The following is a 26572-nucleotide window of genomic DNA, read 5'->3' as shown; positions in this document are numbered from 1 at the left end:
AAATTTATTTTAATTTATTTTTTTATAAAACAATTTTTTTTTACAAATTTAAGGAGGATTTAATTATATTTTATCTGATTTATGTCATTATTCTGGCATTTAGCAAATATGAGTGGTAATCATAATTAATATTGGACATAATCTGTTCATTCTGACTCAAACTTCATGTAGAAACAAAATAAATTGCTTTTCACTGTTTTATTTCAGCTACATATATCTTTCCTGCACAAAGTGTGACACCTCAGTGCAGGGAGAAACACGGTGACACCTTCTGGCCAACTTTATTCCTGGTTGTCGGCCTTTAATTCAAACACTGCGCTGCTGCTGGGTTGCAGCAACAGCCTGTGGAAGACCCTCCTTCCCAAAACTCTTTTACAGCTTCAGGTGTGGCTCACACATACTCTTCATATGCGTCCACGCGTGTAATCTAAATCTGCTGAATCCAAGCAGGGGAGTAACAGTCTGTGGAGACCGAGGCCCCAGAGCAACAACAGCAGCATGTCCACTAACGCAGCTCTGGCTGTGGGACTGGGACTTGGAGCCGTCCTCCTGACTCTTGACCCAGGTGCTTTCCACCTGGAGTGGGAGTTTCCGTGGCTGCGTGGCGCAGCAGAGCGGATCGCTCTCTGCATCGCTGCCGGAGCCACAGTCCTCGCCTTAGGCTGGCTGTACCGACTGCTCTTCTGCCCCCTGGAACTGCTCCGGACCCCGGATGAGGTGGGATACATCGCTGAGGACGGGCGCACCAAGGCGCAGGCTGCGAACGAGGCGCGCAGCAGAAGGAGAGTCGGAGAGCTTCCCCCGGTTTACCCCAACGGCTGGTACCGGGTTCTGGACTCCCACATGCTGGCCAGGGGAGAAGTCAAAAATGTATATATTCTAGGTATGGCACAAGCTTTAAGGCCGCGGTCACCCCACCCCCCCCCTTTTTATTTTTTATATTTTTTAAATTAATGACAAAAAAATATTGGAAAAAAAAATCATAACAATCATTTCGCATAGGTTCATAATGAAAAGCAACTCAGAAGGTTTGTCTGTGCTGTTCAATGTTCCTCACTCTGTTTCTGATTTTAAAAGCTTTAAACATGAACTGACTTACAGTAAGGAGATATGGCCCCTAGGCACAAGCCATGTTGGCCCCCACTTCACACATACACACATAATATGTCAGTGATCCCCAAAGTGTGTATGTGTGTCTGTATTTGTTTATTTTTACCTAATTAGACAAGTTTTTGGTATACAGTATTTACTAACTTTCCGAGGACCAACAGGCCTTGTGGGGACCATAGATGGTGTCCCCTCATTGTTATGTTTGGGAGTCAATTTACTGGTTATGATGTGAATTCACTTTAGGTTAAGGTTTGGAAAATACTGATAATGGCTGGGGTTAATGTCAGGGTTAGGCATAAATGCAATAACTACAATTAATGTAAGCCAAAGTCTTAATATAAATAGAAATACAAACCTGTGTGTTTGTTTGTTTGCTCCAGTTTTAGAATAAGAGTGAGGACCAGTTTCAGTTTTTAACCTCTGGACATTTTTAGAAAGTGGGGACATTTTCGCAGGTCCTCACCAGGGGCGGATATAGAAGGAGGGCAAGGGGTTGCCATGGCCACTTCTAAACACTCAGTTGTGTTCCTAATAAAACATATTTTAAAACCCATAGAATAAGGAATTCACCTCCAAAACAGAGGGTGACAGCGGTGATATTCTCAGGTGCAATGTTCTAACTTACTTGCTTTTAGTAGATTCAAAATAAGCTGACAACATAATTTAAATAACAATTACATCACAAAGGGAGACATAAATTAACTATTTACATAAAAACACAAAAGTTAAAAAAGAAATAAACAGAATTCACACTCTTAAGAATTGGGTTTTGTGCTTTATGGAGAGGAAGGGAACGTTTTGTGTCTATACAATTATTAAGTAGTCTATAAATAAATTCTATAAATTAAGCAATACAAATGCACTGCCTAACCTATTCAATGTGCATATTATTTAGAACCATAACCAATTTAGACAACGTACATGTATAAATATCTGTCTAGATTTATTAGTGAGCACTTTATGAATATCTAGTCTTTCCTTTGATTTGCGTGGTAAAAATGTGAGAGGTTTATTTGTTAGTTTGTTTGTGTGTTTCTAAATGGTTTAATAGCAATATTGGATTTTGTCACACAGTTAAACAAACAGGTAAGCTTCAAATAAAAATGTAAAAATGACTGTAGCTTATTTTATAATATTATTTAATGTATTGCAGTTAACTTTTCTTTGTTTAACTTTTGAAAAGTTGGTGTTGAATGGGGTATTGGGGGAGTTGTTAAAATTTTGTGTAAACCAAAGGGAAGGATGGGGGACAACCTTAATAGGTTGGTTTATGTAGGTAACTCCAAACTATTAAATGCATTAATTTGAGTTTACATGAAAAATTATGCAAAATTGTTCCCTCATTTTTTCCTTTTTTTCCTTAAAAAACTTAAGTATGTGCAAGTTGTGCACCTTGACATCGCACAACTCAATTAACTTCATAATTGCATAACCTGTTAGCGATGTAAGCTTTTTTTTAGAGAACTTATATATTTGCAAGGAGCATTGTTTTTAGATCCCAAATGGCCCTTCATTTTTCAATATTTTGTCATTAAAATAATCTTGCAGTTTGAAAACAGAATTAATTGCCATTTAAAAGTGAATGAACACATGGCAAAGGATACTCGGTGAAGAAGCGTTGCTCCTCACTTCTTGTAATAAACAAGTCATTATATTCTACCCCTTCAGGTAATCTCCACAAATTAACATTAAATAGATGCCAATAATTGTAACATCAATCTAGCTCATAGTGTTGTCTGATCACACCAAGAAAACATTTAGTCCCCACTACTTTCAAATTCTCTTATGCACAGACTCAACTTAAATATTTTTACTTATCAAGGATTTTTATACAGCACTTTACAGCACTCATTTAACATTAAAAAAAGCTGACACGAAATGAGCGCAGCTTGCTTAATGGGATCTGTATCATGCAAAAACAATAATTTAATTATGAATGAGATTCTATAATAATCATTAGCAACAATATGCCTAACTTTCTCTGGTTATCCAGCGTTGCTGTGAGGCAGATCATTTCTGCTCAAAGTTTTAACAAGGTGGCTCTTTTAACACCTAATCTGTCCAGTGACAGCAATTGTTTATTTATTTTTTTTAAAGCTAATGTCTAAGTCATATTTTTATGTTATGAATACCTTTTAGTGCCAAAGGAAATACTTTTAACATACCCATGCCTACAGTTGACTTTGAAGTTGTAGAAAAGCCTGATATAGAACCTTGGAGTCTTTTATTAGAAAATGATCCCTGAATGGTGAAATTATTGAAGCGAATGTTACATTCTACAGTGTACACATCAAATTCAGAGTCTACTGGGGCTTATCAGTAAATAAAAATATGACTGAAAGTTTATTTATTTTAGTAGTTTGACATAAAGAATGTTAATTTCCTTTACCTTCATTAAACACAGTGATATTTATTTGTTGATTCTGATAATGTCTGAAAGTTCATAAAACACAAAAATTCCTTTGCATTAGGGATGGAACGGTTTATGAAAACCATCCGAACCGTTCGGTTCGACTGTCTTGGTTCGGTTCGCGTGTGTTGCGTTCGGTTCATGCGCGGCTCCTTTTTCTTATAGGCGAAGCGTCTACACTCCAGAGCAGAAGGTGGCGGTTCTGCGACCAAAGCCAACCACCAGTAGTAAACAAGAAGAAGAAGAAGCGAAGCAGCTTAGCCGGTTGTAGCAGAAAAAAATCAGTTGTTGCGGAGAATTGTTACGGACTGGCGAGTGGGAAAGAACAGGAGTTGGAAGACGCGCCAGCAGCACTTTATAGGTCTGCTGTATGGGACCACTTTGCATTTAGAGTGACCTACGATGATGGCGGAAAGAAAGTTGTGGATAAAAGTGCAACAGTGTGCAAGCATTGTGCCACACGTTTTGTTCATGCTAACAGCAACATGACCAACATGTCATGCTAACCCCGAATTCCCACATACTCCGTCAGCGCTCCGCCCCGCTGCGCTCCAGACCGCCTGCACAAAGCAAAGCCTACAGCCTCCACTGTGGCTCCCGTCCGCTCCGCTCTGAGTTGCTTGGAGATCGTAGAGGGCATGCGCGAGATAATTAAATTCAAAGCAGCAAAACATGCGGAAATGATCCAGGGTTTCCGCGGATCAATAAAAATAATTACAATTCATAAATTTTTTTTTCCATTAATTTCATACATTTTTATTTTTTCATTAATTTGTTATAATTTTTTGGTAAATTTTTTTTTTTCGGTGTAACAATAAACATATACCGAACAGAACCGAAAACCGTGACCACGAAACCGCGAACCGAACTGAACCGTGGATTTTGTGAACCGTTCCACCCCTACTTTGCATGTTTCATTTTTTTAAATACAGGACTCAATTCCAACTAAAAAGTGTGTATATAATCTGCACATGCTGCTCCTATTACATGGTCCTGATCCGTTTACATGTATCAGTGCAAGGTTCTATTCAACAGGCTTTGCTTCACATTCCTGTAACGGCAGATTTTATCATTGTTACTAATGCATTGTCTTTAATGACAGTTTTTCCTTCCAGTCAATTTTCCATGAATAAGGTGTAAATATAGCTTTAAGGAGCTTAAAGTCTGCACACTGTCACTCCTCTTTAAAACAGGTGTAGATGACTTTGCTGGACAGCTGACGAGTCAGCAGTCGTCCTTATGACTGCTTAGATAATATAAAAATCTTGTTTACCTCTCATTGCCCCATTATTATATTCTTTCAACACTGCCAGTTTAAGTGTGCTCTTTTAATTTATTAACTTAATAATTACAGGGTCGTGGTGACACTAAAAAACGGAGTTGGAATTTATACCACTTTAGTAGCACACCTCTGCCCTGAAGCACCCTGACTTGGCACTGTGAAACATTCATTATGCAACTGTAGACATTTATTGATGAGCTAAGGCAAAAATCATTAAAAGGTTTTAAAAATATCTAATTTTCCTGCTGGAAGTTGGCCAAAAGCAACAGCTCTAACACTTGTTTCGTGTTAGAGCTGTTGCTTAGTTTCAGCTTGTTGGATACTGAACTGGGTATTTCAAAAGACACATTTTCCTCAACACTGAATGTTGCATTTGGCTTTTATTTGCTTTCCTCCTTCTGTTTGAGCTGGTGCCAAGATACAAGAGGCATGACCCTTACAGAGATTCATCCACGTGATAGATGAATCCGTGTATCATTCGTTCTTTCTATTTTCAATTGTCAATCAAAAAACAAAAAATCAAAAATTGACTGGTTATTTTGTTTTTTGTTTTTTATCGTTAAACCAAAAACGAAAAAAGGATTGGTTTTTCATATTTCAATTCTAAGCTCAGATCAAGAATACGAAATGGAAAAACGGACAGAATCCGTGTATCATTCGTTCTTTCTATTTTCAATTGTCAATCAAAAAACAAAAAATAAAAAATTGACTGGTTATTTTGTTTTTTGTTTTTTATGGTTAAACCAAAAACGAAAAAAGGATTTGTTTTTCATATATCAATTCTAAGCTCAGATCAAGAATACGAAATGGAAAAACGCAGAATTTGATTTTAATATTTAATCGGTACAGTTTACGTGACCCGGAAATAGCTCTTTGCGAGGCAGTGGGGTGATGAAGTGGCTACCATGGCGACGCTAGAACGCTGTTTGTTGTTGCTAGTTAAAAGTACAGTGCACAGAAAAGTTTCAAGAAAAAAGTTATACCTGGAAAATCCTGCTGATTTTCTCCGTTGTCATGTCCTCCTCCTTAAGAGTCACACGCTTGGATCCTCGACCGTAACTGTCCATGGCTGATAGGTCCGACTGCCTTATCTGGTGCAGCTTGATCGAACGTGGTGGGGGTAAGCATAGATATCCATAATAAAGCCTTTATTATGGATATCTATGGGGGTAAGCCAATTGCTCCACCAAACTTCCGGGTCACGTAAACTGTACCGATTAAATATTAAAATCAAACTCTGCGTTGCTGTCCGTTTTTCCATTTCGTATTCTAGATCTGAGCTTAGAATTGATATATGAAAAACAAATCCTTTTTTCGTTTTTGGTTTAACCATAAAAAACAAAAAACAAAATAACCAGTCAATTTTTTATCAAAAAAAAAAAATCAAAAATTGACTGGTTATTTTGTTTTTTGTTTTTTATCGTTAAACCAAAAACGAAAAAAGGATTGGTTTTTCATATTTCAATTCTAAGCTCAGATCAAGAATACGAAATGGAAAAACGGACAGCAACGCAATCCGTGTATCATTCGTTCTTTCTATTTTCAATTGTCAATCAAAAAACAAAAAATAAAAAATTGACTGGTTATTTTGTTTTTTGTTCTTTATGGTTAAACCAAAAACGAAAAAAGGATTTGTTTTTCATATTTCAATTCTAAGCTCAGATCAAGAATACGAAATGGAAAAACGGACAGCAACGCAGAATTTGATTTTAATATTTAATCGGTACAGTTTACATGACCCGGAAGTTTGGTGGAGCGTTAGCTAAAAAAACAATTGGCTTACTCCCACCACGTTCGATCAAACTGCACCAGATAAGGCAGTCGGACCTATCAGCCATGGACAGTTACGTTTTATTTCGAGGATCCAAGCGTGTGACTCTTGAGGAGGACATGACAACGGAGAAAATTTGCAGGATTTTCCAGGTATAACTTTTTTCTTGAAACTTTTCTGTGCACTGTACTTTTAACTAGCAACAACAAACAGCTTCTCGATCAACATAGTGTGTGGTTCTAGCGTCGCCATGGTAGCCACTTCATTACCCCAACTGCTGTGCAAAGAGCTATTTCCGGGTCACGTAAACTGTACCGATTAAATATTAAAAACAAATTCTGCGTTGCTGTCCGTTTTTCAATTTCGTATTCTTGATCTGAGCTTAGAATTGATATATGAAAAACAAATCCTTTTTTCGTTTTTGGTTTAACCATAAAAAACAAATAACAAAATAACCAGTCTATTTTTTGTTTTTTGATTGGCAATTGAAAATAGAAAGAACGAATGATACACGGATTTAGATGGTATATGAATCCGTGTATCATTCGTTCTTTCTATTTTCAATTGCCAATCAAAAAACAAAAAATAAAAAATTGACTGGTTATTTTGTTATTTGTTTTTTATGGTTAAACCAAAAACGAAAAAAGGATTTGTTTTTCATATATCAATTCTAAGCTCAGATCAAGAATACGAAATGGAAAAACGGACAGCAACGCAGAATTTGTTTTTAATATTTAATCGGTACAGTTTACGTGACCCGGAAATAGCTCTTTGCGCAGCAGTTGGGGTAATGAAGTGGCTACCATGGCGACGCTAGAACCACACACTATGTTGATCGAGAAGCTGTTTGTTGTTGCTAGTTAAAAGTACAGTGCACAGAAAAGTTTCAAGAAAAAAGTTATACCTGGAAAATCCTGCAAATTTTCTCCGTTGTCATGTCCTCCTCAAGAGTCACACGCTTGGATCCTCGAAATAAAACGTAACTGTCCATGGCTGATAGGTCCGACTGCCTTATCTGGTGCAGTTTGATCGAACGTGGTGGGAGTAAGCCAATTGTTTTTTTTAGCTAACGCTCCACCAAACTTCCGGGTCATGTAAACTGTACCGATTAAATATTAAAATCAAATTCTGCGTTGCTGTCCGTTTTTCCATTTCGTATTCTTGATCTGAGCTTAGAATTGAAATATGAAAAACCAATCCTTTTTTCGTTTTTGGTTTAACGATAAAAAACAAAATAACCAGTCAATTTTTGATTTTTTGTTTTTTGATTGGCAATTGAAAATAGAAAGAACGAATGATACACGGATTTATATGCTTTTGGTTGAGTCTTGTTTGAGTTAAAGGGTTTGTTTAGGGATGCCTGGTAATGCTTTCTGTAAGAACAAAGCTTTAATTTCCTTTTAAAACCTTTGACCTGCTTGTTTATCCATAAGGTGGCATGGAGATTAGAGCCGTTGTGGTTACTTATAAAATGAAGAGGTGTGGCAACAAGTGAAAGCAACAAGTTTATTAAATGATAATAAAAAAAATCCTCTTGGATTAACTAGTCAAAAATTAACTCTAGTCTACTGGGTGTAGTTACTGCAAAGAAATGCTTTAAAAAGTATAGCATAGATTTGCATTGTGTTTTTCCAGATACTCCTATATAAACCTCAGTTCAGCCACCTAAGGTAACTTTGGAGAAGCTGCAGAAACTCTTTCCTTATGCAGGCGAATCTGCTGCATTCCAAAAAGGTGGTCTTTATAGAGGGTTGGCAAAAAAAAAAAAAATTCTTAGAAAGCTTTTAGAAGTTATGTAGGTCATTGCATCTGTTAAATTATTTAAATAGACACAATACATTTAGTTTGCTTACTTGAATTTATGGAAGATTATGGAACCTGAGATTTTATTACTTTCTCATTTTTAAATGTTTGTGCTGTTGCTTTACTGTTACTGTTGTTTTTGATACGTTTCTAAATAAGATTCATAATTGTATAAATGTTGTCATATTTATTATTATCATTATTATTAACCCCAATTCCAAAATTTCAGAATTCATATTTCCTTCAGCAAAACCGTGCACAGATTTCTCACTTTAAGGTATAGTTAAGTATGTTCTTTTTCTGGGTGGATCATCAAAATAAGTGGTCCTCATAATTGTCAATCATTCTGGTGATATGTTTATGGAGGCGGTCCTATGTGCTCATCCCCATTTTTATTTAGCGGGGGTTTGTCTGACATAGTGGAAAAATTGCAAATCTTCTTTTGGAAAGTAAGCTTGTGTCAATGATGCAAACAGTAACTTTTAAACAGAGCGTGCACGAGGAGAAATTGGCTCATGCACGCTGTTGTATGCTCTCACACGTGTTTAATAGGCATTCCCTTTCTGGAGCGGGTAAAGGGTTGTGCATGTGCATGTATTTTTTAAATTGCAGGTCTTTTCAAAAAGCCGCGAAAAATCTTCTGCTATGCATTTAAAGGAGGTAGCTACAAGTTTAACCTTTCCTGGCCTGTAGGCAGGGCATGACCAAAAATTGAACTTGCATGTCTAGAAGGGAAACAGCCTCTGAACTGCTTTGCATCTTTAAGTCTGCAACAACGTTCAAAAGCTTAAATGACGCTCACCCCCATTTTGCTTGTTTGGTCTGTTTGAGTCTGAGAAGAAACCATTTTGAGCTCTATCATGGAGCTACTGCGATCCAGCAAAGCCTGAGCAGCATTGCTTCGTGTTGACATTTTTCTAGTAAAATGTAAATATTGATGGACCCGTCAAAAACAGTTATTTATACACTATATCTGTGAAGTTATATTAACACTTCTCTTCTGCATCATCCTGGATGTATTTTTGATGTATTCGGGTTTTTTTTGTATTAATTGATTTAAAGAAAACTTAACTTATGACCATTAAATACGGCTGTCTGCAAAACTGTTGCACCTGCTATTCATTAAGCATGTGATTTTAGTTGCTCACCTGGAACACGGCCATTAATATTACCTGCAACAATTTATTTGCACATACAGTTTTTTTTCTCCTTATCTGGGATCTTAGTAAATCAGGGCCGTAGAAGCCATTCTTTCCTGCTTGATGTGCAGCCACCAAAATAATGAATATGATCCATTCTGTATTCTCTCTATATATGCATCTCTGGTTTAATAAGATTAGTGTTTCATGTTATTCTTTTCACAATCTGCAGGGGGGCTGTTTGATCATCATCATCATTACTTTGGAGTTTTTATCTAAAAGGGATTTCAAAGAGGATGTGAAGCTTTCATGTCTGTCCTATCATGTCATCCACATCACATAAACAAACTGATTATGATCAGGGTTTCTGTCACTGAAAAATGCTGCCCGTCCAACAGTGCGACCTACTTTCACTGAGCTTATCATGTCTGCAGATGAAAGCACTAGTAATTTGCTATTACTAGACTGTTTTATGTGGATTTGCTATATTAGCCTGTACAAATGATTACGGTAATTTTGTTTATTAAGGGAGAAGAAATATTTAAGTAACTTTGCCACATATGGAAAAACAAATATGAAAAAAAAATTGCTCCCTTGAGCAATTCAAATCGCCAGGATTATCAAGATCAAATAGAAAGATAATAGATCCTACCTGAATCGTAATGAGATATTGTTTATAGGGTGTCCTGGCCGAGGCTGTTGGCGATACAGTTTCATAAAAAAAAAACCCCACATGATTCTTCATTAAAACTAATATGGTTAAAATAAAACATGCCTGTACCTGATCTACTATGCCTCACAATGCTGTTATGTCGCTATGGTTGGGTTTTTGTCCTGTCCGCTGCCAAAATGCCTAACTGAGCCATACTGGTGGATTTTAGAGATTGAACAGCTAGACTGATGTGAAAGCATGATATTGGATTTTAGTTAAGACTCTGATTAGGGAATCTAAATGCCTTCAGTTTGCCTGCTGCAAAAGGTTACAGTCTGGTGTCCCAATATTCTCTGCAGAATGTATGGTTCCCTATTATAGAATGTGTTCCAGGTCCTGCATTTTAGTAAAATATGTACGTTTAGGTGTTCACACCCAAAATGTTCCACTTTTTTTTCTCTATTCCACAGAATATGAACAACATTTTGTGGATCCTTTAACTATTTTCTGAGCTTGGATCCTAGTTTCCTTCTTATTAGTGTCTTTTTTACTTTAAAGCAGAATTGCATTCATTTTGACCCAAGTATTAACTTAACTTGAGACAAATTAAATGATTTTTCGACTTCATGTGCAGCACTTGTCGCATATTAGTGCTCTTTAATGGCTGACCTCTGATGTAGGATTTATTCTTGAGGAGTGAATTTAGCCTTGTCTTTACTTGTAACTCCATAACTTCTAAATCTACGGGTTCAAAGTTTTCTCCTGTCATATTTCGAAACATGGATGAAGACTGTCGAACAAAGAAATGTTGCTGGTCTCCTCCAGCTGTGCTAAACCTGGGGATTTCAAGTCTAGCGCCTCCAGTAGATAAAAGTTATAAAGATCTGCTTTAACTGAGACCAGCGAGGCCTTCAAAACTGCTTTGTTGTCGTCCAGGATATTCTTTCAGTGTGCTCATGTAATTATTTAGGTTGAACACCCCTATAAAGGTTCATCACAACTTTTAAACTGCCTGTAGCCCATGTAGATTTCTTATTAGGGCAGAACTGGATCAGTTTACATCTGTAGTGTTTGTAGGTCACACTCAACACCTCCACTGATACCCCACAATTTTGTTTTGCCAACGCAATTTACTGCTCTTTATTTGCATGCTTTAAATATCAGGCCCATTGTGTAATTTTCCACTTAAAACCTGAACCACTCAAAGAAATAGTAAGCTAAGTGTTGACACGGGTGAACTCGAACAAAACAAACAACTTGACACTTCTCATGATATGCTCCCTTCAAAAAACCTAATCTTTTATGTAACTAAAAAAAATACCTTTTGCATTTTTCAATTTGTTTATTAGTTGTTGTTTTTTTAACTAATATAGCATTTTTTCTAAAGCCTTCATTTGAGTTATTTAATGTATAGAATATTTAAAGATTACATTTGAAATTGCACCATCAGCATATATCGCTGTATTACTCTATGTATTATACATCTAAATTAATTGACAGACACCATGTATGCAGCTTTAGATGTTACAGGTCAGAAGGGATGTGCAAATGTTTAGAGTTCCAACATAAATGTGCTACACATTCAGAGATATAAACTTGAGGGAAAAACATGCATTTTTGTCTGCCATGCTTATTGTAGTGTAATTTAAATCCCTTTTTTGTCCCAAAATGGGCAAATTCACTCTCTGCATTTGACCCTTCGCCTTAGGGAGCAGTGGGCTGCCATTGTGTGGCGCCCGTGGAGCAATCAGTGGTTAATGGTTTTGCTCAAGAACCCAGAGTGAAGGCTGTGGGGATTGAACTGGGTACTTGCAACCTTCTCAGAGCACTGCTCTAATAAACTAAGCCAACACTCCCCTAATTCCTACATTAGTTATTTATATTTTTCTATAAAAACAATCATTTGTGCTACCTCTTTAGATGTTTGCAAGACAGGTTTTCCCTGCAGACTCTGTTACTTTTCTTACTCGTATTTTGCTGATGCCAGCTGGGAATTCCTTCTGTGTCTCCCTCTCATCCGTTTCCTGCAGTCATTCCATTTCACCATATATCAGATTCTGCTTGTAGTGCATATTTTCCATGATGCTGTCGTAACAGATTGTGATGGGCTCGAGTTCTGCCCTACAAATGCTTTTGGCAGCGGCACGGTGCTGTGTCACTGGGCATTTGGATGATTCTTGAGTAGTGTTTATTATCTGCCTATGACACCCAGGAAAGACACTGAAAGAGCTCTCTCATTGGCTATTTCTGTCCAGCTGCCCTCAAAGAAAAAGGAAAGGTCACAACAAAAGGTGTTATTACAGATGTGTAATCACAGACTTAACAGTAGAGAAATATATAATTTTAATTTGAATATCTTTAAGTCATTCTCCTCCTCAGTTCATCCTGCTGGTTCCTTCTGAGCTAGATTGAAGGTTTTTCACCAAGGAACAAGTTTTATTTTAGGTGAACTGGAGTCATTTCTGTTTCTATTTGGCCATATGTCTTGAAACAGGCCCAAATCATCATAGATCCTTCACTGTGGCAAACAGTACAAGATGCTCTTCCACATATTTATTTTGTTTTTCTCCACCAAACCGACCTAGAGTTTTTTGCAATCTAAAAGGTTCATCTTAGGCTACTCTCACTCTGTTTGCTATCTTCGCATTTTACCTAGCATGCTAATAAACATTTGTATGTTTGTTTTTTGTAAAGCAAACCTACTGTAGTTTGAATAGTGCATATATCAAGGGATAAGTGGTAAGGAACTCATAGTTACCTGCTATAATAGGATGAGGTGTAATATTTTGCTGTAACGTCAACATCATGGCTTTTTTTTATTGATTTTAAATCTTTAAAGGACATAAATGTTGGATATTTGCTCCAGATTTCACCAAAATAATTCTCAATAGTCACCCAGAATGGAAGTAATATTCCCTTTGTGATGTAAAATATTAATCTATGTTAACTTTTCCCTGTTTTGGTTACTTTTGCATTATCCACAGTTTGACTTAAACTGGGGGCAGGAATATTGTCCTTTTTTAGCATTCTCTATAAATCTTTCTTTACTGATGGTCTCTAAAGAGTTGGAATCTGAGAGGATTTGTGGTCTAGCTCTGCATCAAGGTCAGCTAAGAAGAATGCTAGACTGAGAACAGGATCAAACTGGAATAAGATGGAGCTTTGCTGCTTCTGGAATGCATTTCTATTTTCTCTTTTTTCTTCTTCTGTGATGTACAAATGTGTATGCATAACCTCATTCAGGGCGTTTGTCTTTTTCAAGTGTAAGAGCCTTAAAATGCTTAATTCCTTTGAATAAATTTGCCAAGAAAAAGATCAATCTTTCTCTGTTTTACAAAGTGCTGATCTCCACCCCTTTGATAAATACAAAAACCCACAACACATTTAAGCGGTTTGCCCTCTCTCATCAACATATGAGTTAAGTTTTATGGCGAAGGGGGCATAATCAACAAACAAAGAAAACTCTCTCATGTTTTTATTTCTTTATTATATGTAACTTTTATCCTTTTTTTAACTTTTCATCATAAGACATAGAGATAGACTAATTAAGGTGCAATATAATTATTAACTAGTATTACTATTTTTCTTTTTTAAATAATTACCATTATTACCCCCAACTATGTGACTTAGAACCCTATCTTTCACGTACAGCCTGCCTGTAGAACATGCAGTATGCTCATATTTATGGGGAGAATCACACCGGTTTTTACATCCACATTTGCACGACAATTTTTGTAGATCACTGGCAACACACTATCTTATGAAACATACAAAAAATAAAGAAATGCACATGCAAACAATTTATACAATTGCAATTTAGCTCCCTTTATTTGTAATTTTTAAGATCATGCCCTATGCATTATTATTACTTCTTGCTTTTTTAAAGCCACTGTGTAATTTTCAGCGACATCTAGTTGTCAGACTACAGACTGCAGCGAGGTGAATCGTCGCAATATGGGATAAATTATTTTTTAAGACCTTTAAAATATTTTTAAAGGCGGTCAAAACAAACGTCCGGGGTCCTGCCTGTTTAACCCAGAACTTACGCATCAAACAAGATTTGTTTGCAGCTCAATCCTCCCGCTCTCTGACATTTCTCCCTGTTAAATGTCAAGTTACCATGCAGTCCTGATTAGCATGATAAATACTGTCGAACTGAGACGTTTTTATTTGCTTATTCATCCCTATCATAAGAAGCATTAGAGTTGTAACAAAAAGAGACAGTCATAGGAATTTTCTACTAAAGCATTTGCTTAACCAGGATTTAGCATTTTACAAAGTAAAGAGGGATATCAAATTAAATAACCATGTGCAAGACAGAAAATGTGTTTTCCTTTGCTGAATAATTTTGAAGCTCACACTTTTCTGTTTAGAGAAATAGCAATGCCATGAACTGATAGTTGCTGCTTTGTTTAGTGCAATGTTCTGCTTCCTATTACTCTAAGTATTATGATGTAATAATGCTCATTTTAATATTGTGACATAAAAGAATTTCTGCAGCTGATTTCATGCCCTGTTTGTCTCTCCTTTGTTTACTTGTTAGGTCAACAGCTGGCGGTGTTTCGGGGCCATGATGGGATAGCCTATGTGCTTGACGCATACTGCCCCCACCTGGGTGCCAATCTGGCTGTGGGGGGACGTGTGCTGGGAAACTGCATCGAATGCCCTTTTCATGGCTGGCAGTACCGGGGAACTGATGGCAAATGTGAGAAGATTCCTTATGCAGAGAAAGGTACGAGCACTAGATTATCTTAAATAAAGGTAAAGGAAACAAAAACCAGACCATAAAAGATAGGGTTCAAGAACAGTCTAGAAAAAGACTGGGAGTTGATATTTTTAGACTTTAATCTCTTTTCCATGTTCAGAATGATCTAGTGTTTGCTTCTCTATCTCCTTCCTCCTGTATCTCTCACGTCCTTATTTATGCTAGTGTTGATTCTTGTTTCTTTCGCCTCTTTTTTGTTATTTTCTTTCTTTCTTCCTTCCTTCCTTCCTTCCTTCCTTCCTTCCTTCCTTCCTTCCTTCCTTCCTTCCTTCCTTCCTTCCTTCCTTCCTTCCTTCCATGGAGCTGTTCACCCTTCCTTATTTACCTTGTCCTTTCTTAGCTTATAACATATAATTTTTTCTAATTTGATAATATTTATTATTGCATTTATGAGTTCCTGCACTCCTGGTTTTGTTCTTCTAAACCTTAGTTGATATAGTTTGCTCTGCATTGGTTCATGTTGTTGAATAAATACATTTATAACCAATCTGCCTTTGATTGTGTCCCTTTTTCTTTTTCTTTATCTAACGCCTCGTTTTGTTGCATCATTCCTTCCTTGGATCCTCCTTCCTTTCTGTTGTTTGGTCTTTCTTTAGTCTGGGAAATTTTAAAACTGTCTTTTTAATTCGTATTCGTATTATAAAAAGAAATAAATGTGGCTCTCAGTTCCAGAGTTTGCCCAAGTGCGCCGCTGGCCCAGCTGTGAGGTAAACCGACAGGTCCTGATTTGGTTTCACTGCGATGGATTAGAACCACAGTGGAGCATTCCGGAGCAGGAGGAGATCACTAATGGCCAGTGGGTCTACAGAGGGAGAACTGAGCACTTTATAAATGCTCATATTCAGGCAGGTTTACAATTCTGCACAAAACTTTTGACTCATTAATTAATTTTACTTTAACTTACAGGCAGTTAGACTTTCTTGTCATTTTTTCTTAGTGTTCCTGATCAGAATTTTTCCAGGATTTCTAAAGGACTTTCAATGATCACCTTTACATATTGTTTGCTCTCATAGATTATTCCTCAGGTCTTGATATTTTCCTTTTCTGCTCTACTTTTCTCATTACCCATTGCACGAAATGCTAACTCACACTATCTGCTGACGCATAGAGCCCGTGTAATACAAATATCATCTGCATCCATCTGGGTCTTTTTAGGCCAATTGAGGGCAAAGCAAACATTTCTGGCTGTAAAACTGTTTGCTCTGATTACACTGTCTCCCTTTGGTTAAAAAATGACAAGTTAAGAGAGAAAGAAAAGAAATATAGCAGAATTTATTTTATCGACCCCTCTACAGGGAGTCAATTAAACTGTAATTAGGGATGTGAGGATCATCTTTCTTAAGACTGAGGCAAATCTGTAGTCATTTGTGTAAACCAAATGGAAATTAAGCAATTTTGTAATTTATCTTTTCAGTACTCGGTTTGGGCTCCACGCAGACGGACAGACAGACAGGGTTACATAGACACACACAAACAGCCAGACTGAATGTCAAACAGAGCATCAACCTATTCTGACTGGTCTGATGCTCTAATTTATGTACTCACTACATACCTGATTCTGTGTTTATCATCTTTTTCTGCTAACAGTGTTGCTTTTTATATATCTTTTAAAAGTAATTAAGGTTTGTCTTCCTACAGTCTTTATTCTTATTCGTTTCTGATGATTATAATTAATAATAATAATTATATTTTATCTTTTTTTTTTCCGAGAGCATTGTATATCTATGCAAAGTCTTTAATCTGTCTTTATATTATGTGTTCATTGTAAGCCAGAGGTCTTTGTGAAATCTGAATGTGGTTTCGTCATATTATTAATTATTCTAGATTCTTTTAATTCAGTTTATTTTCTTAAGCCTAGGGCTGCAACTAATGATTATTTTGCTAATCGATTAATCTGTTTCTTGTTCTTTTGATTAATAGTCGGATAGTAAAAGATTTCTTAAAGACGACTTTTTGCAAAATTAAACCAGGTGAATCTCAAACTTTTCCACTTGGGGAGTTCTAGATAGAGCTTATTGACAGACAAAAAAATTTTTATGCGAAATGTTTACATTTTTTTTACACTCTTGGTATAATCGCTGCTCAAGGTGAGGTGCTCTGTCAGCTAAAGGCGTGTTTTAGAGTCTCTACACTCCAGTTGAAAATTAATCAATTACTAAACTGGTTGGGTATTATTTCAATAATCGATAAATCACGATAAATCTGATTAGTTATTCCCAAAAAAAGTAAAAAAAAAAAAAAACAATCCACGGGACATGGTTTCCAAGTTTGTAGACTTTTGTTATTAGACTGGGATGACTGAGAATCTTCACCAGCAATTAATCCGATTAGTGCTTCAGCCCTACTCAATTGAATAAATAAACTCAAAGAACAAAGATAATCTCCTTCAACTTAAAACCTTTTACAGAAACAGTTATAGATAGACAAAAAGATCAAACATGACAAATATATTAGTGTAATTATTAGAACTATTTGGGTATAAAACTAGATTTGTAGATAAATACAGAGACAAACAAAAGGCCATTTTGAAGCCAGAAATTGCACAATGACTCCCTGAGCCTGTGTCTCTGCTGAGGGCAGTACTCCACACAATGGTAGCATGAACAGAGGTGCTGGTACCTTTGAATGTGTGGGACGGTACCAAATCCTGCTGGAAAATGAAATCAGTATCTCCATAAAATTTGTCAGCATGAAGCATAAAGAGAGAGATTAAAGGGATTATCTTTCTTATCTAAAGGAAATTTTTCTTTGCCTTAATCACTGGCTGCTCCTTAATATGACATCATTTAAGTCATATAACAATCACATTGAGATGCTTTAAAATTTCCTGGTCATATTCTAGGTTGACTTTTATGATGTTGATACATTAGGAAACAAGGACATTCAGTATTGTTTAAGATGACAGTAACAGGGTGTGGTTAACCAACATTTTTTCACTCCTCTATACTTTTCATCTGAGCAATGTCCTCTTATCTGTAATTGAAATATTTTAATCTCACTCCTTATTGTTTCTTTTGGTTGCTGGAAGTCCAAATTTTCCCCATAAAAATAATTATGGAGTGTTGAGGTTGAATGCAAAGCACATGACATTTTAGAGCCTAACAAATATCACTTCTGAGCTGTAGCCAAGTTTATATAGAATTCCATGAAGCAATGATAATTAGGGTTATATCTAGTTCTGTTTAGATTAGATCTAGTTGGATAGAGCCTCTTAAGCAAGAAGCTAATTGTTCTGCTGGTCATTGACCGTCTTCTTGGTAAATTTTGAGTCAGCAGTCTTCCATTTGTCTTTACAGACCAGAAGATTTTTGTATTTAAAGTCTTTTTATTAATTTGATGTTCTGTAAAATTGAATTCTATTTTTTTTTTTTTTAGATGTAAACCAAGTTCATATACACACTGCAAAAACGATCTAGAAATAACTTAAAATTTCCTAAATTAAGTGTATTCACCCTTAAAGGAATAGTACACCCAAAACATGATTAGCCTTCATTTTCTACTCACCCCCATGCTGAACAACACTCTGGAGTACTTTTTTGATATCTCAAATGCATCTGGAGATCTGGGAGGCTTCTTGCTGTCTGCTGACATTCAAATAATGGAGGTCTATGGTGACAAAAAAACGTGTCAATATTCCTCCATACTGCTCGTCCAAAGTATGCCACTTTCATCTGGTTTGGTCTGCCGCGGTTTCCGTAGACTCTTGAACGCGCTTTTAGGAAATCCTATACACTACTGTTTATGCTCTAAAAACATTCTAAATGGCTTAATTTCGAGTAAATTATGGACGCTACCCACTCAGGACACTTGGAATACATTGGACGAGCAGTATGGAGGAATATTGACACGTTTTTTGTGGACTTTTATGGACCTTTCTGTCTCGGGCACCATAGACCTCCATTATTTGAATGTCAGCAGACAGCAAGAAGCCTCCCAGATCTCCAGATGCATTTGAGATATCAAAAAAGTACTCCAGAGTGTTGTTCAGCATGGGGGTGAGTAGAAAATGAAGGCTAATCATGTTTTAGGTGTACTATTCCTTTAATTTGAGTAGGTAAATGAGATAGTTTGCCAATGGAATGAGTAATTTTATTCTTAAAATAAGATAATTAGATAATATGCACTTGAAATAAGACAATGCAATTGTGTTTTCTTATTTTAAGTGTAAATTGTCTGGTTCCATTGGCAAAATGTCTCTTTTACCTCCATAATTCAAGAACAAATGCACTTATTTGAAGAAAAAATTACTTATCTAGATTTCGATTTTTTGCAGTGCAATATATTACATATTGAACGTCTCTCTCTATGTTGCACATACACTTCTGTTTGAATTGAATTATTTAAATGAAATATTTTTTACATTTATACGTAACTTTCACTAAATACAAAATAAAGAATACAAACCATAAAAAAAGTAGGAGTTTTTGAGTAGGAGGTTTTAATGCATTTATTAAACTGGGAAAATCTTTCCATTAAGGGGGAACCAGTCGAATGACCAGATGGAGATTGGTTGGATAAATTTAATTTGGAAAGCTTCAGGAAGCTTTTCTGGAGAAATACGTGAAATACTTGTAGCTAAATTTCCCTGTTTCTTCAGGAAATCCCTGAAAATGGAGCAGACATCCCCCACCTGGATCACCTGCATACTCCGGGCATCCCAAGCGGAGTAGATCTGCGCTACACCAACAGCAAAACCTGGGAGTTTGTTCGACATGACTGGAAGGTGGGCAGGGGGCGCCTTTCTGTGTTTCAAACATTTCATCTGTGATTCTTTTAAAAAAAACGTATTTTTTTTCTGTTTGGATCATAGGGATAATCTTCTCTCATGCTCTGATTATTCTAAAACAGCTGAGTTACACATTTGCTATCTCAGTATAAATATGGCTCCAGGGATCCAGTCACTGTTATCTCTTTGTGTACTTTGTGCCCATATACCTGTTTGTTTACTTTTTCTGCCTCGTCTATTTTTCGGCCTAGATTTAAGTATCTTTACAGAACCTTGATTGATATTATTTTGAAACATTCCACTTCTTTAAATGTACTTTGTAATGCCTGATTTCATTTGAACTTGTGTCTAATAATCTTTTTTTCTGTTTCCTTTAAGGTTGAATGGGAATCGGAACCAGAGCCTAACAGTCACTGCTCTCAGATGCGGGTGAATCATTCACTCACCTTATTTGGATGCCGTTTGCCTCTGCTGGATCTGCGTGTTGTGGCCAGACAGGTACATTATATTTTTGTAACAGGCAGGTACAAACCCAGACTGAAATATTCCAGGCCATTGAGAGACAGTTTCTCACTCTATTTGGCAAAATTGAGATTTTACTTGTATGCATAAAGTGTGTCCTGTCTTTGGTAAGTAAAACAAAAATTGTGCTGTTTGGTGTCATGACCCAAACAATACCGTCCAATGGAAGCTTTGAAGGTTTGAGGCCTTAAATACAAGAGGATGGGTGGGCATCAACTTCTAGCGAGATAGGTGCAGAGCAGGTGCACAACTAAAGGAAATAGTAAGAAATGTTTCTCTGCATCGGTCGTAGGAAGGAAAGTCCAACTCCAGTCCTTGAGGGCAGGTGTCCACCGCCTTTGATCCCTACTAGATGTGCCTCAGAATGGCACATTTGGTAAGCATTCAAACAGGCCTCCAGAGGGTGCTGTTTCAAGCCAGACAGTCCATCCATCCTTCATACCTGTTTATCCCTGTATAATGCCCATAAACCATTGGTGCATCCTGGACTGATGGCCAGTCCTTCACAGGCAACACAGAGACAAACCCAAACTCAATTTAGAGAGATCTGCCGTTCCCAAACTTTTTGTGTTGGACACACTTTGAAGATTGATTTAAATAAATTATTTGTACCACAATCAGACAAATCCTCTCTACACTTCAAAAAAGAAAACTCAACTGAGGTAAACCATATTGCAAATACAATATCCTTTAAATCACAAAATGTTATTATTGTAATTGTAACTGTTTGATTATTATTATATATATATATATATATATATATATATATATATATATATATATATATATATATATATATATATATATATATATATATATATATATATTAGGGCTACAATTAACGATTATGAATCGACCGATTATTTTTCCGATTAATCGATGAATCGGACAAATTTTTTTTTTTATATTAACCTCTTTATTCCAAAATAAACATTTTAGACAGAACAAACAAGCACACAAGTACAGGTTGCTCATTAACTGTTCTGGTGCTATATGAAAAATAAATGTTTGTGTTAAAACTACGCAAACTTACATGAGAAATGTAGCTGTACATCCACAAAATATAGGGTACTTTGTTTCATAAGGCGCAAAAAAAGACAGGCATTTTTGTTTTTAAAAGCCCCTAAGGGGTTCAAACAATAGGCCCCCCCATTTCAACAAATGAGGTTTTTTTAGACTACTCAACTCAACTCAACTCAACTTTATTTATAAAGCGCTTTCAGTCAGCCAAAGCTAAAATCAAAGCGCTGTACAGGTCATTTGAGCAGATTATAAAACACAATTATCACAACAACACACTCAAACAAACTCAAAGATTAAAAAAAAACCAGTAAGAGCAGAAAAAAAGTCGAAGTCTCACTCAAAGGCCTGAGAGAAAAAGTGGGTCTTTAAAAGGGTTTTAAAAGAGCTGAGTGTAGGGGCCTGTCTGATAGAAAGGGGGAGGGCATTCCACAGTTTGGGAGCTGCCACAGAGAATGCTCGGTCCCCTCTGAGCTTCCGCTTTGCTCTAGGTGCTTTTAGAAGGAGCTGATCAGCTGATCTAAGGGACCTAGCGGGGCAGTAATTCTGTAGTAGCTCAGAGAGGTATGGTGGAGCTAGGCCATTTATTGACTTATAAGAAAATAAAAGAATTTTAAAATGAATTCTAAAATGGACAGGGAGCCAATGAAGTGAGGCCAGGATTGGTGTTATGTGTTCCCTCTTCTTTGTCCCAGTTAAAAGTCGTGCTGCAGCGTTCTGTACGCGCTGCAAGCGAGAGAGGGAAGACTGGCTGACTCCTGTATACAGAGCATTACAGTAGTCCAGCCGCGATGTAATAAAGGCGTGGACCACTGTTTCCAAGTCTCGGTGGGTTAAAAAGGGTTTGATCTTTGCCAGCCGTCTTAGGTGAAAGAAGCTTGACTTAACCACTGCACTGATTTGCTCCTCCAGACTAGAAGAATTGTGCCTTTTAAGACAGGAAAGTATAGCAGTTAAAGTTGCTGCTTGAGAAAATACTTAACCATAGAGATAAAAATAGCCCTGTGATTCAAATTATAAATTGTATTTGGAATAAAAATGAGAGAACTAGGGGTGGTAAAAAAACACATCCTCCAAAGACAGATATTTACATGGGAATGTGGCATATAATTAATTGACATATTACTGATCTTGCTGGATTTTATTCGGCTTTACTTCCATAAATTGCAGGATCTTTACTTTATCTTTGCCAGAAGATTTAAACTTTAAAAGCCTTGCCCTCATAATTTGCAAGTTAATTTATTTATAAAGAAAATATAGACGCTGCTTAAGCTAATTCAAATGAAATTAAAATTAAAATAAGTAGCCAACCTTATCACTGTCTGTAACCTACTAACAAGGTAAGGAAAGCATCAGATGAGCTACCTGAGAAACTAACGTTACGTTTCCCCACTTTAAAACGAAACAAACATGGTTACTCATCCTGCTGATCAGCTATCTTCACTGCCATTGAAGGCTCCAACGTGTTTTCTTTTCAGGTGCTGCATCATAGCAGTGGTGCTTCCGTGCCATGTTCATTCGTTTTTACTAAAGTTGCATGTTACAACTTTTTTCGCTTTACAAAGAGCAGGCTATTTTAATTATTTTATTTTCTCATTCAAAGAGTTTTCTTTATTTTCATCACTATGAAAATTGAAGATTCACACTGAAGGCACCAAAACTGAATTTACACATGTGGAATTACATTCTTAACAAAATAGTGTGAAACAACTGAGAATATGTCGTACCTGCTCCATAGACCCACTTAGAGGTTTAGCCTAACTGGAAGTTATGCTTTTGGCATTTTATCCAATCAGGGCTCTACTTGCTCGCTGCTTACTTCAATAGCAAAGGCTATTGGCTACAGGTTTTTTTCAGGCAGCGTCCTGTTGCTCCAGAGCAAAGGGGAGATTGTGTCTGAGAGCAGAATAAACAGCTGATTAATGCGCAACATACTCATGAAATCACATGCATTTTAGCACATATTTAATGCAGTTTAGTGACGACATTTATGAAGTTTGACCATGCATGCATTTTTTACTAATAATTTTACAATATGTATAGGAGAGGTTTAGTCTCCTTGTATTCAATGAGAAATTGCCACTGTCGACTGTTGGAGGAGTAGCCAGGGGCAATTCGCGGATACACAGGTAGATCATGCAGAGAGAAAAAACAGGTGGGAATTCCAGCCAGAGACCTTCCTTCTGTAAGGAAACAGGAGCACCAAATGCGCCACACTGCAACCAAGCCTTACTTTAAATTTACATTTCAGGTTCTGCATAAAGTCATTGTAAAGCAGAAACAAGTCAAATTAAGTAGCAATCATTAAAAACTCCCCAGTGTTAACACAATTTGATATTACATTGGGTACATTTATGATGACTCTGTTCTCATGAATTACACCCTTAATTAAAACAGTTCATATTTTAAATTACAAAATCCAGCAGTGAATATTTATTTTAGTTCCTTGGTCAGGGTTTTCTGACATAATTGTAAATGTTCCAGGTGGGTCCAGGAGTGGTATTTCTGAGGTTCAACCACAGTTTCCTGGGCCAGGGGATAATGATGCACTGTGTGACACCTGTGGAGCCTTTGTTGCAGTGTGTAACTCACACCATGTTCTATCAGTCCAACATCCCAGCCGTGGTGCCCAAGTTCATCCTCAAAGGAGAATCCATTCAGGTATCTCCTCCCTTTCTCTCTTCTCTTGCATCTTTTGTCCCTTTTTATTTAGTGATCATCTGTACTTCCATTTTATCATTCCCTCAAAGTATTTTTATTCTTGCAAACTCTGGTTTTACACAGACATTTTAGTCTAATTTTATTTTAAATTATTTTTGATAATCCGCAGTTTGTATTGCAATTCAATAAGACTGAAATCTGTTGTGAATAAAGACATATGATTTATTGTGTTTCAACAATAAATGCTAAAATAAAAAAATTTTTTAATAAAAAAATAATAAAAAAAATAAAAATGAAAGAAATAAGTAGATAAATAAAATAATAAATAAATAAATAAATAAATAAATAAATAAATAAATAAATAAATAAATAAATAAATAAATAAATAAATAAAATATATGCTGCATTTTTCTGAAGAATTTTTAACTTACTATTTTATTTTTCAAATGCAAGACTTATCATACTGGTTGCAAGTTTATAAATGCATATATAAATGTTTGTAAAATTTAAGTAGTAATTTAGCACATTTATCATGTCCTACACTAAATGCACTGTAACTATTTTGTTTCTTCTTGTTAATGTTTTACTGATTTAAATAGTGAAGGTTTTAAATATCAGTTGTGAATTTACACAGAAAATATCTATTTTGGAGAAATTATTATCCAGTTTGCCTTTGCTTATGTTCTCATTTTTATTAGATTTAATCTCTAACCAAACCACAGCATAATTGCACCATATTGAACTTCATTATCTATGCGTTTTTGTTTTTTTTTTGCACCATCACCGCTGCACTTTAAGAAATGGAAATGTCATGAAAGCTGTACAAAACGAAATTTCATTTGTATACAGTCTGTATACAAAACGACAATAAAGGTTGTCTAATTCTAATAATATGTATTGTGTTATTTAAGCTTAGTTATTTGTGGTTTGAATAATCAAACATGTTATTTTTGAAATAACTCTCTCCTCTTTAGCAAGTATTTAATATTTCATCTATCTGAAGGGATCATCTATTTTATTTTAGCTCTGTTATTTTACATTATCAGTCTTTACTTTATAGTAGAAGTAAGGTTTCCAGTTATTAGAAAAAAGTCTTCAGTTCCTGTCATCATCCACTCCAATTTAAATGTTTGATCTGCTTCTTCATAGCAACATGTCTGTACTTCAAACCGACTCTAATTTGAAGAGATCACTGAGTGCAAGTATCACCCACTCGTTCCTTGGTGTTTGCTCTCTCTCCTCACACCAAACAGTCACAGATAAAGTGTAAATACTTCCTCATTAAACCTGATAATTAGCTTGGTGGAGAAGAAACACTGGCAGCTGCCTGAACAAGGCAGAAATCCTTTTACTGGCTTAAAAATCAAAGGAAACATCTTGAACATTTCAGGCAAAGGTCAGTTTACAAGCTGCAGTTAATATTCATGAACAAATAATTTGATCAAAAAGAAACATATTAAGTTGTTGATGGAGTTTTACTACCAAAGATCCTTTTTTTCTTCATGAGACACTTATTAAAACAATTTGACAGATACTTGAAAGTAAAATGCCAGATCTCAGCAGCTGCTAAAGTTGCTGTGGAGTGACATTTAACATCACTTCCCACAGCAAGCCTCCTGCTGGTGAGTCATGATAATTTAATGCAAGGAGACAGCATAACAAACATGATATTAAGAATAAACTCCTGCTCCAACACATGATAAAAAAGCATCAAATCCCATTTCACCCAAAGCAGTAGATGGCATTTGTTCATTTGAATCAGTGCTTAAAAGTCGGCTATGTTTCTTTGTGTGCACAGTTTGAGCGTGATGTGATGATCTGGAACAACAAGAAGTACATCGCTAAGCCTCTCCTTGTGAAGGAGGATTCTGCTGTTCGGAGGCACCGCCGCTGGTATAACCAGTTCTACAGCGAGAACAGCCCACGGTTGAAGTACCAGAAAGATACTTTGGACTTCTGAGCCGACCACTGGAGGTCCTTCGTCCGTCTGGGTTGAAGAAACCTTCAAGAGGGGGGAGATGCTGGAATCTGTCAATCATTTCAAGTAAAAAAAAAGATGCTCTTATTGTTTCAGCTAATTGGATAAAAATATCTGTCCACAATCTTAAAAACAAATAAATTTAGCTGTCTTTATAAAGTGAATTTAACCCTTTAATGTAAATTTTTACTACCTTCCACTAACAATAATCATTACGTATTCTTATACCTTTTTGTAGCTCATGAATATAATAAATGTTTTACCCAAAAAGTATGAATATAGTGTATGAATTTATTATGAGGTGATTTCAACTTCTGGGATTGTTTTGAAAGGCTGAATGTACAAAAGTATTTTGTTCCCATTATGCTTGACTTCTCTTTTTGCCATACTTTCATGTTTCATCATTTAACATAGTTTAAAAACCAGAGACATATGATATGAATAAATATCAAAAAGCAGTTTTCTTTCTTTTTTTTTATTTTCTTTTTTAAATTTTCATAGCTTTATATAAACATCAACAGAAGCAAACAAAAACAACCCACCCCAAATCAACAAGGAGCACTACAGTGTTCACATAAAAGAAAAACAAAAAAAACATACATACATACAGCCCACATACACAAAATACAGGCAGATATGGTTCAAAGTAGTCCAAACTGTCGGACAGCCAAGTGTATGATATATTGAATATAAAAAAGAAAAAGAAAGAAAAGAGAGAAAACCTAATTTACTG

General features: G+C 36.1%; 1 protein-coding gene across 1 annotated transcript; it reads left to right on the top strand.

Annotated features, from left to right (window-relative positions):
- The first annotated feature begins 307 nt into the window (after positions 1-307).
- zgc:92275 (uncharacterized protein LOC436885 homolog) lies at positions 308-26100 on the top strand. The gene is made up of 7 exons (XM_038268261.1): positions 308-883; positions 14711-14899; positions 15599-15777; positions 19530-19655; positions 20037-20156; positions 23685-23861; positions 25660-26100. Exons 1-7 carry the CDS (start codon positions 499-501, stop codon positions 25819-25821), a joined length of 1338 nt encoding a protein of 445 aa, XP_038124189.1. The 5' UTR covers positions 308-498; the 3' UTR covers positions 25822-26100.
- The last annotated feature ends 472 nt before the right edge of the window (positions 26101-26572 follow it).

Source organism: Cyprinodon tularosa, unplaced genomic scaffold (genome assembly GCF_016077235.1).
Source record: "Cyprinodon tularosa strain WSP-4 unplaced genomic scaffold, ASM1607723v1 ctg7, whole genome shotgun sequence".
Lineage (NCBI taxonomy): Eukaryota > Metazoa > Chordata > Actinopteri > Cyprinodontiformes > Cyprinodontidae > Cyprinodon > Cyprinodon tularosa.
This window is presented reverse-complemented; position numbering and strand designations above follow the sequence as displayed.